Source organism: Coloeus monedula, assembly GCF_965178545.1.
Source record: "Coloeus monedula genome assembly, chromosome: Z".
NCBI classification, from domain to species: Eukaryota; Metazoa; Chordata; class Aves; order Passeriformes; family Corvidae; genus Coloeus; species Coloeus monedula.
In genome coordinates, this window is record NC_138822.1 from 42,126,547 (window position 1) to 42,138,592 (window position 12,046).

Consider the following 12,046-nt stretch of genomic DNA (forward strand, 5'->3'; position numbering starts at 1 on the left):
ACAATGTAGTTCAACTATTGTTCATAAAACACCCAAACTGACTCATATTTGGAAATTAGTGACATAAAATTCAGTGATTGTTGTAGGTAGATTCTTCCTTATTTATAGTGCTTTTGAATTCCAGTGCCTACTGTTTAAGACAAAATTATATTTTAAGTGGCACAATTTTTACCACTTTTTTGGACCTGGGACTTTGCAGTAGAGACTTTGCTGCCTCATTTATTTTTCTAATGTGTTTGTTTCATCTTATGGTGGCAGCTGAAAGTGCAATCTGATTATGAATATTTTAGATTACCAAAATAATTAATATACTTGTAAATCAGAATTTTTAATTTAAGTTTTATGTAAATTCCTAACTGCTTTCTGGATTTTGATAGGTACATTATTTTAACGAGATGTTTGGCGTGTGGGAACCTTTGCTTGAACCGCTAGAAGTTGAGAAGACTGATTTATTCAAGCCATGGATTCTTGAAATCAAGGTATAGTTTCCAAAGCTGAACTCACATATTGCATTTCAGTACCTTAGAAGAAACAAATGCTCTCCACCTTTCATCTAACAATTTTGTTCTTTCTTGTTGGTTACTGAGAGTTTTTTCACAAGTAGTGAATGAAACCAGTTCTTGTACAAGGAAATGCCCAGACTCCCACATCTGTGAAATACTGTCTTTCAGGTGGCAAAATTTTATTCAAGTTGCGCTAGGTAATCGTAATGGCTTTATATCAGTTTTTCTGTTAGGCCATATGCTAATGATGCATTCAGTGACTTTGGAAAGACAAACCACTGCTCTTGTTCTACAGTAGTAGGTGTAGCAGAATTGTATTGGAAAAACTGATAGCTGTTGAGCAGCACAAAGAGTACTGTGGGAATAGTGCTCTTACCACTTCATTTTTATCTTTCGTGGAAATAGTCTAGCCTTTATCTAAGGATGGGAGGTACCTTTTGTTTTTCCTCCTTCTGTCTTAACTGTTTTATTTAATTGTTTTCTCTCTTTTTTCGAAACTGTTCAAGTATTTTTAACCTGAGACATTGCTCAGAATAGAAAACCTGCCCTTTTCTTAGGACTATTATTATCAAAAACTTCCTACTGTAATACTCACAGAAGGATAAAGATTATGGACTGGGATACTGCATTTAAGAAACTGCTATTAAAAATATCCCTGACAATTTTCCATAAAGGTACGAGACCTAATGCAGGAGAAAGGTAGAAGATAATGGGTAAAACCTCATGTCTTCTCACCCAGATATGAAATATAACATTTAGAAATACATAATTTCCAGAACTGTTGGAGGCTGGAGAAATGTATTCCATCAGATTTTTTTTATTTTTTCTTTCAATCAAATGAAAACAAAATAGGTATTTAATTTGGAAACATATAAAGACTAAATCTGGGGACTGTTTTAACACTAGGAAATCAATTATATGTAACTTCTTACACAGTGTTACTTAATAGGTTAAGATGAATGTTATCACACAGTATTTACTGAATATGTTAGTAGTTACTATATATTTTCTTTACTTTTGAATTATCATAAATTTAACCACTGTTACAGGAATTTCATTGACTTCCTGAATATATAATTTGTCTCTTGTCTTATTTATTCTCTCCCTCTTTCATTTTTATTGGAGAATTAAAAACATGAACAACAACAACAAAAAAGAAAACCATGGCAGGACATAGATATGGGAAAGGGAGACATAGAAAGTCTTGAGGTGAAACTTTCTTCTACAGAATGAGTGGTCAGATGAGAATTCTTTAAACATCTCCTTTCAGATGAAGAAGGCTAAAAAAGCGCTGTTTGAATCAGATGAAGAAGAAGAAGAGACCTACAAAGTTCCAGAATATAAAACAGTAATAAATGTTTCCTCAAAAGACCAGCTCAATATTACACTTTCCAAGTTAGGACTGCAAATGTTGAGTAACTTGGGCACGGTAAGAAAGATTTCTTAACTATGCAGTGTTAGAATTGCTAGATGAATGTTTGCAGAGATCATCTTGGTGAAGTCTTATTCAGTATGTTGGTTTTGTATTGATTCTTTGCTTTCTAGGCATTTGCTGAAGCAGCTAGTCAGACTTCAGACATCTTCAAAAAAGACCGAGCACCTTTTGTAATAATCAATTCTTTAGGACTTCCCATCACGGTCTCGCCTAGTGATTCCTTCAGTGTCCTTAATGTTGAATTTGGAGCAAAACTATTTCATTTAGAAGACAGAGAGTGTTTAAATATGGAATTTGTCAGAACTAGAAATGAGAGTGACCAGTTCACAGCAATGACAACACTGAGTAGCAAGAGATTTTACATTCAGATCTGTAAGTTCCAAAGTTCATACATCTCCTGTTTTTATAAATATTTATCATGTGTAATACAGTGTCTTGTACAGGTCAGTAAATTTTGGAGGACTACATAACATGAAAGGAGTGTTTCTAGATGTGTGGCACTATTTGAAATCTTGCTTTAGCCTTTACGGCTAAATATGCTTCTTAATTTTTGCAGCCTAGGTTTTCTACTGTGATAAATGATTTATGTAACAATCTTTATTGCAGTCAGATATTTGTTTGCATTTATATGTTATTGCAGAATTCAACTGCTCAAAATAATTTTTGTTTTAGAATTGATTCCTGTATATATGTGTGTTTACAGAAGTTACTCTTAAGAGGGATGTTTTTTAAAAAAAAAGTTTTAAATAATTTTAAACAAACCATAGTTAAAGCTAAAATTAAAATTTAACTGTTTTTAATGGTGTTTGTGTTTACAATTTGAATTGATTTATTGTAGCAATTGGCAGTTTTTAAAACTCAACCATATGACGTACTAGTTGAATTGTTTTTACAATATAAAAGCTGTACCTTGTTAATAAGCCATTGTAAACATTGTAAACATTTCCTGTGAGGCACTAATTTTATTTGCAGTAGCAAAACCCACTTAAATGTTTGAGTGATGGACCCATTTGCTCTTTTCCTTGTGGCAAAAAAAGAATCTTTGCCGTTTCCTTAGTAACACTGCAAGAGCAGCGTATTAAGAGTGCTGCTTGTACTTTTTCATCTGACGGGCATTTTTTTATTATTAGATTGAATGACACAGAAAATTCTATTGAATGCACATTTTTGTCTTTCAACTCCTTCTTTATGCTCCTTTTGAGTGTTTCATGTCTCATCTCGCAAATTCTAGGTCCGCATAATCATTCTGCTGTGGAAAAGATTCCATTGACAAAAGTGGGTCGATGTATTTACAAAGTGCGACACGAGGAATCGGGTGTTGAAAGGTCCATTGTCTGCCAAATTGACACTGTTGAAGGAAGCAAGACGATAACTATACGTTCCCCTGTTCAGGTCATTATATATCCATAATGTATTAATTAAATTTTTTAATGAATGAAAGTGATCCTGTAGTCTTTAAATAAACATTGAAAAAACATACTTTAAAAACTTAACGGAATGGTCCATATAACTTTGCTTTGTGTTTGATTTTTCAAGAATAAAAAGCTTGTTCAAAGTGACAGATGGGTTGGATGCAGGTAGACATCCATCAGATTTTGGATCAGGGTAATTCATTAGTAATGTTAACTAATACTGGCTCTAATTTTGTTCTTGAACTATTTGCTTTGTATGAAGGGATCAAACTTCTTTTAATCTTACCTTGGTTCCCTAAGTTATCCTTCAATCAAGGTTATTTCGTTTCTTTCATCCTGTACCATTGATATGTTAATTTCAAATTTAGTACAGTGTCAGTTGAAAAGTGAGACCTTCAAGTGTATATGTCTTTTGATTGAATAGTGTTTTCGATAGACATTATGTGGTTTACAGCTACAGTGATGAATCAGATATTACAGTTCTATAGTGATAGTGTTCTTGTTTCATTTCAGTTGCTTTTTTTCATTCAAAGTGGTTTATGACTTGATTAATAACAAAATTTACTGTTTGGTTCTTTCTAAATTTTTTATTTCTAAGAGCTAATTAATGCCATTAAATTAACCCTGAAATAAATAAAAAATAATGTTTGCAAGAAAGGTAACTACATGCCCCTGAATGATAATGGACATTACTGATTTAACCTTAAACTTCTGACTTCCCTTACACTTTCACTTTATGGATTTTTGAACCTTGTATCTGTTATACTTTTAGGAGACCACTGTTTGGAAAGGTACCATATAGTTGAGATTTAGTTGCCTTTGGTTTTTCAGTCTTGTGTTTCTCCTTGAAAAGCATTTTGCAGTTAATATATTTATTTCATAAACAAAATACAGCATCAAACTGCACAACCAGATAATTTAAAAAGATTTGCTGTTTTAGAGGCAGTTCACCTGAAATACTGACCTTGAGTGGTAAATGGGTAAAATGAAAAACAAGACTTCCCATTCTTGCTTTATTAAGCTCAAAATACTTTGTCCTTACAGTTTTTCCTAATGTGTGTTGCTGGATTTTTATTTTACATAGATAAGGAATCACTTTTCAATCCCGTTAAATGTTTTTGAAGAAGGAAGATGTTTAGGGACTGCTTCACCAGAAAATGAATTCAACATACCCTTTTCCTCTTACAGGTACTTTACTGTATTTTTCTTTTATTGTGGAATATGTTTATTTATTTTTTATTATTGTATCCATACAATTATGCTAAAAAAATTGTTTACCCTTGCTACCTAATACTGAAAAAATACTGTGCTCTCATTGTTGGATAGGATCTTCTCAGGGCAGGTAGTCTTAAGCTAAAATTTTGAAATCCATTTTTATGAACAAGTTAAATTAGCTAAGCTACTTTAAGAATCTGAGCTCAGGTACTTCTGGAACACAGTGATTGTAATTCACACAGTACACTTCTTAGTGGGGTGATGTTTGGTGAATTAGTGCAGTTTTGGTTTTTTTCTGAAAAGGCTTCTTTTGATTTTTTGATTCTGAAGTTAAAGATTAAAAGATATACACTTAAACTCTATCAAAGATGTAAAAGAAGACTCATCACCTTAGAAAAACTTGGGTTACAGCATAGCTATGTTATTATCACATTCAATCTAATAGCAAAGCTGCAGTGAGTTTGCATGTACATTTTAGCTGAACTATCACCAAGTTTTAGGTAGGTAGGTTTGCTTTGATTTTTTTTTATGGTTGCAGAGACTCTTTCTTCCTTCCGTTTTCCCCCAAACACTCTCCTCATTTTTTTACAATGAAAGCTTTGTATCTTCTTCATTACTTAAGTTACATTTTACTGTAGATTCATTAATTCACTGGTATTTTAACTATCTGTATTTCATTAATGAGATTTAGTGATGTTCTGATTCATTGCACAGATGAGTTCCACTAGGCAGTCAGGAAATGTTAAAACAAAAAAATCTTCAGTGAGGAGCAGCTGTATTAGATTAAAGCTTCTGCCTTATAAAAGCCATGTATGTAAATAATCCATGAACTAACTTGATGTTTTATGGGACTGAAAAGGAGGGCACTTTCTGCATATCTGTTATAGGAGTAAGTTGTTGATCCAGACCTTTAGCTTGGAACAGGAACAGAGCAGCACATGTAAGGAAATTCAGTAGTCTCTTCATAAGAATCTCCAATAACCCTTTCTTTGTAAGGGAAGCGTGTGGAGGTATGGAACAAAAAACCCCAGCTGTTACAATAGTATAAACTCTTGGGACCCAGTCCGTCTTTTGATTCCTCCTTTAATCAAGATAAAGGCAGGCAATAAATTACTGCCAGAAATCTTCCTAAATCCAAATAATATTAGACTGTCCCTGTTGCATATTAAGTGTTAATATGTCCTGTATTAAGTGTCTAAAAATGTTTTCATTTACAGATCCATACTGAGTTTGCAACCACTAGCCAATGAAAACGGAGTGGGTGGAGAATATGATATGTGTGAAGGAATTACATTTGATGATATTATGAAAAATGTTGACAGTTTATTGCAAAGGAAATGCCAATCTGTGAGGTCAACTAACCACTCACTTATCATCAATATTGTTCCTGTAAAAGATTCATTGACAACATCATTATGTGCAGAAGATGAATGGGATTTTCCATATGTTGTGCATTTATGGCCTTCTGTTCTTCTCCGCAATCTTCTTCCTTATCAAATAACTTATTCTGTAGAGGTAATTACATAATGCTTGAATTTTAGTAATGTTTCCCACTTACAATGTTAAAGCTGGTTGAAATGGAGATTAGAACAAAGGGATTCTGATGGAGTATTTGTGAAGCAAGTTCACAGGTCTTATAAGGGCATACATCTTATATAGTCTAATAAAGTCTGTATTTACAGAATTGAAATATTACCACAGAATGTGACATGTGGCGTTATTAAGCCATTCTTTAGATATATGCAAAGTAAAACGTAGCACTGTACAAGTTTGGCCCTGTGAGAGTCACTCAGTTGCTCAAGTGCATCTTGAGCCTAATTAAATAGTGCAGCTTTTCCTGTGAAGCCTGCCTCAAGTGGATCACCCTGTGTTAGCATTTTATGTGCAGTCACTGACTTTCAGCAGTAGCATGCTTTTAACAAATTCTCACAGGCCTGCCTTTTTTGCCAGGTTTTGGCTTGAATTGCAACCTAGTGCCAGACTTCCAAGTTCTTTCCAGATGAAATTAAACAATTAGGTGCAGTTTGAATGTTAGCAGGCATTCTTTCCAGTGCCAGATGAGAGACAGTCTTGAGTAAAATACCTAAAACATGCAGTGTAGACATTGATTCCTCAGTACTATATGTTTCATTCTATGGATCTGGTATAATTGTGTCCCACTCCTTATTGATGTCACTTAGGATAATAGAAATACAGTTGGGAGACAGATTTTTTTTCAGATGGTCTTAATATTTAGTATTTGACCTCAAATATTAGAATCTAATAGTAAAACTTCATCACAAATAAACAATTACTAGGACTGGAGACCACAGCTTGTACCAAATGTATGGAAGTAACAGGCTCATCTTTGTATGTCTCTTACAAATTTAAATTTAGCGAAGAAAGTACTGTGTTGAGGAAGTTTATCATTTAAGAACATACGTGTATTTGAATTTGGTGACAGATGGGCTTTTGATGGTGAACATTGATTACCATGCATTAGGGTTCTCTTTGCAAAATATTGTTTTAAGATAGATGTTTAGGAAAGTAACATAGTTAAATAACACAAAAGGTATTTTAAAATTGTGCCTAATAACTTCTGTCATAATTTTTAAAGCTAGCTAAAACATAAAAGTTGATATGAATTTTGTGTGTGATTCATGTAAATGTATCCTGTTTGGTGTCTGCTTATCTTTTTAAGGGAAATGGGAACAAATATGACACTTTAGAAGAAGGATGTTCAGTCCAGATTCATAATGCAGTCTTGGACCAAACAAAACTAGATTTGCAGTTGCTTAACTATCTTGATCAAAACTGGAGAAGCGAGTACCATATAAAAAGCAATCTGCCTGATATCAGCTTCACAACATTTCACTGTGTCACAGAGCTGGATAAGACTGAACTGGATATTGCTGTTCACGTGACCTACACAACTGGGCAGATGATTATAGCAATTCACAGTCCCTATTGGATGGTGAATAAAACCGGTCGAATGTTACAATACAAAGCTGATGGTATTCACCGCAAGCATCCTCCAGATTACAAAAAGCCCCTCCTTTTTACTTTCCAGCCTAAAAACTTCCTTCAAAATAATAAGGTATTGTATTTTGCAAATCTGACAGCCCTGTACTCCCTTACGTTGTTGTATGAAAGCATTTTTACACTTTAAAATTTATTTACTCTATCCTATGCTCTGTAAAGGGCATGAAACCTATAATATCTCTGTCCAAAAACAGTGTTCAAAATGAGTGTTGTCAGATATGCTTGAGATACGAAATTTACATTGTCAGAGGTGTTGTTAAGAATGAGATCCTCACTTTGAAAGAAAAAGGTCACTGAGAAGTGTTTTCTAAATAGAACAATTTCATTTTAGATTTAAACTGTCAGTAAAGGTTCTTATTCCAAATAAGACGTAGAAATTGTGTAGGAAATGTAAAGCTGTGGTACTTGAAAGATGAATGCTACTTGAAAAATGAATACTTGCAATGGTGGTTGGTAGATTGGTTCTGGGTTCATAGAATGCTAAGGTTAAGTTTACCGTTTGAGTTTCCTGAGTTTTTTAATGCTGAATATTACTGATGGATGAATGAGAGAGATTACAACAGTGCATTGATTTTCCTTTGAAATTTTAATTATGATAATTTTTTTAAAGAATCTTTATGTGATGCTTCCTCTGGAGTGTCTTACACTTAAAATGCTTATTCCACATAGGTTATAACTAAGCATGGTGGAAAATACATTTGTGAGATGATACTGGCAGTTGTTATGTCCTGACTTTTCAATAAAAACATCAGTATTTCCATTTATGTTTATGCATACTTTATATATAATTTTAAATGTTGTCAGTGACTTGTGAATTGAAAATTAATTCAGGGTGCTTCTTCACAGGTACAACTTAGGGTAACTGACAGTGAACTGTCTGATCAGTTTTCATTGGACACTGTTGGAAGTCATGGTTCTGTGAAATGCAAGAGTCATAAAAAGGAATATCAAGTGAGTTAAATTTATCTTTCAAATTCATTATTTTCATGAGATATAAATGGGGTAAAAAATGTGTACTTAAAATAATGTCTTTCTGTTCCCAGGTTGGTGTCACCATAAACAACAGCAGTTTCAATATTACTAGAATTGTAACCTTCACTCCATTTTTTATGATTTCAAATAGAAGTAAATACACTTTGGAAGTAGCTGAAGAAGGCAAGGAAAAGTGGATTCCCATTGTTTTGCAACAGGTAAACTTATAATAGAACCTATTCCAAATTTTGTCTCTAAAGAAAAAAAAACTGGTTTGAGCACTCACTGATGGAAAACATGAGCCATGTATGTGTCCCATGACAATGCCTGACTATACCATGCTTTTTCAATAAATGACCTGTGTCCTTTACCATTTCTCAGTGTTTCATTAGGACATACTGTAAAGCTGGTTTACATTGTAATTGGAATTTTTCATTCTGTCACCTTGCATCATAAATAGTATGAGGAGACTTATATTACTAATGTATTAGCTTTCTGCAGTGGCACTGGAGCTTCTGTTCAGTTTAGTAGTGGTACATGGTAAAATACTTTGACTGACCTGGTATGCATGAAGCCACTTTAGTATGGGAAGAAATTCCCTCACATGGATCAGTTCAGAGAGATCCAAATTGATCTTCTGGATCTAGTCTCACTTCTGCTTTTAGGTGCTCAACGTGTACTTCCTAGAAAGACATCCTTGGCCCTCAGGCCAAGTGGTGTGAAAATGGGTTTTAGGGCTTTTGTCTGTGCTGCAGAGTTGGAGACTGTTGCAGACTGGTGTGCATCTTGACTGGTTGCACTGCAGTATCACACAATTATGTTTTGTATGTGTGTTGAGTCTTTGGGCCATTCTGCCTTCCTGCAGGACATGTAGGAAAAGCAGTGCTTGTTTAGGGTAGTGTTGGAGGTTTCTTAAAGCTGCAGTGCTTTCTGGGAAGGCTGAAATCCCCTTTCCACTCCCCTTCCCTCTTTAAGAGAGCATTATCCAAAACAGAGTTTAACATAACAAATAGCATGGTTGAAGGCCCAGCTGATTTCCTTTAGAATCCTAGAAGTACAGGATTGTTAAACTTGGAAAAGATTTCTAAGATAATGTATCAAGTCCAACCACTAACCTGGCACTACCATAAATAAACCACCACCACTAAATAGATCCCCAGATAACATGTCCACAATTTTTTTTAACACTTCCAGTAATGGTGATTTCACCACTTCCCTGGGCAGTGTGTTCTAATGCCAGACTTCCATTTCAGTGAAGAAAATTTTCCTGATAGACAATTTAAACATCCTCTGGTGCAATCTGAGGCTGTTTCGTTTGGTCCTGACGCTTGGAGACCACCCCCTGCTTTGCTACATCTTCCTTTCAGGCAGTTGTAGAGAGTGGTAAGGTGGCCTCTGAGCCTCCTTTTCTCCAGACTAAACAATCCCAGCTCCTTCAGCCACTCCTCCCAGGACTTGTGCTCCACACCCTTCAGCAGCTCTGTTGCCATTCTCCAGCACCTCAATGTCAGCACTGTAAATACTCTTAAGTGGTTACCAAAAATGCTTGCAAACCAAATTACAAAAGTTAAAAGAATGTATTCAATCAGATTCCTAACCAGATCTTTCAATAATTTTTTGGTACCTTCAGTACATGCTCCTTAGCTGTGCATATTATCTTTAATGATACAGTCATTAGAGACATGCCATTAAGTAATATTTCAGTTACTGATATTGATATGTTGTTCCGTTGTGATTTTTGTTAAGTGTGCATTAAGATGTTTGGATCTTTAAATGTTGGAGTCAGTTCAGCTTTCCATTATGCTAATCATTATTTTAAAAAAAAAGTTTCTTTGCTTTTACTCAACAGTGGACTGTTTGACATAAGCCTATGTGTTTGTTCTCTTTCCTAATATTCTTATGTTCCTCTGAACCAAACTTTTGCTTGGCCTTACATAGTTTTTGCGTTCTTTACATGTATGATTCCTCATCTAGTTCATTGGTAAAGATCTGAAATGACAATAGGTATAGTGTATAGTAGTGTATATGTGGTGGTATGGGCCACTTCATATCTAATTTCGTACTCTTAGGAAATATAGTCAGATGGTATTATTTCTTGTTTTCTGTTTTATATTTTATATATCTTCGTTATTAGAATAATCTAAATTATTTACAGAAACTTCTGTAATTTCTGCAAAAACTACTCAAAGGTAATAGTTTTGAAGGTTGAAATACATTCTGCATATATCCTCTCTGGGTTTCCTATGTTGGCTGTTTTATTCATATGCCTACAGGATTTTCTAGTTTGTCCTACAAATGTCAGTGTTTCTTCGGTATTTCATAATTGTATTAATTAATCTTAGTCTTCTTTCAATTATAAAGTATCCAGGGAAGACTTGCAGATCTTGGGGTCACTCCTAAAAACTTCTAAAAGGTTAGAACAGCAGTTTACCAAATAGAGCAGTACAGGTCAACAGAAGAATCTATAAGCCATTCTATTCGCATTGTGTCCATATTTTTCCCCTTGATAGGCAGTCTCTAAAAATCCATATTGTGACAACCTGGTCTGCCAGGGTTGTTCTTTTGTAATTCAGTTGCCTAATCCAGTATGTTTTTCATCTCTTCTAAATGTAGGTAGTATCAAGCCTCTATTGGTCTGTCTTTGGTCTATCTCTGTTCTTAATCCAGAACAATTTCCAGGAGCAAGTTTCCATCTGATTCTGTTGCTGAAATGGGGAGCTCTGCTGTTCTGCTAGTCTAGATTATTTTTTGAACTAATGCCTGTGATTTTTTTGAGTATTTCTCACATAACTCTCTTACATTAGGTCGATCTTGAAAAAACTAAGCAGCTTGCTGAAATGTTAATGCATATTTTGGCTTGCTCCTTTCTCCCCCTATTGTATTCTTGTCATTTTAGGTTAAGCAGAGCCTTTCCTGCTGATTTTTATTTAAACACACTGTTCGTTCTATAGTGACAGATAACTTGTCTTTTCAGGAACAAAAGCAATTCTTATGTAGAACCAATCTCCTCTGAGAGGTCTTCCCTGTCTGGAAAGCAGTAAATATATCAGAAACCTTAATAACTATTTTTAGAAAAATTCATCATTCTTCAAAGATTGCAATAGAGTTTGTTGGACAGTGATTAGTGTGCAGTGGCTTGCTAAGGACAGTCTTTTGCATTATGTATAGTGCAAAGCAATTGATCAACATACATCCTTTGAGAAAGAAGATATTGCTGAAGACTGTTCATAACACCACTGCTAAATATAAATTAAAGATCCCACTGTGGGAGCAAAATTGTTGTGTAAATATAAGCACTTAGCAAGTGTGTGGTAAAAGGCTTGAAAATGACATCATTATGTGACACAATCTGGCTGAAGTCTACTACAAAAATTTAATTTTTCAATTCTCTGTAGTTGATTCTGTAATGTCTTGTTTAGCCAATCCTTTTCACTTATTTGGTTTGGATTTTAAACTTTCTTTTACTGTTGACTGATTCTCCTTGAACT

At 34.4% G+C, this 12,046-nt stretch overlaps 1 protein-coding gene across 2 annotated transcripts in view; it reads left to right on the top strand.

Annotated features, from left to right (window-relative positions):
- The window catches only part of VPS13A (vacuolar protein sorting 13 homolog A), a 108,950-nt gene that overhangs the window by 64,306 nt on the left and 32,598 nt on the right, over window positions 1–12,046 (top strand). For both annotated transcript variants that reach the window (XM_082301604.1, XM_082301605.1), the window contains 9 exons: window positions 378–479; window positions 1,774–1,932; window positions 2,049–2,310; window positions 3,170–3,330; window positions 4,435–4,538; window positions 5,783–6,080; window positions 7,246–7,641; window positions 8,433–8,537; window positions 8,630–8,776. In XM_082301604.1, the coding sequence (XP_082157730.1) occupies window positions 378–479; window positions 1,774–1,932; window positions 2,049–2,310; window positions 3,170–3,330; window positions 4,435–4,538; window positions 5,783–6,080; window positions 7,246–7,641; window positions 8,433–8,537; window positions 8,630–8,776 (1,734 nt within the window). The remainder of the gene's footprint in view (window positions 1–377; window positions 480–1,773; window positions 1,933–2,048; window positions 2,311–3,169; window positions 3,331–4,434; window positions 4,539–5,782; window positions 6,081–7,245; window positions 7,642–8,432; window positions 8,538–8,629; window positions 8,777–12,046) is intronic.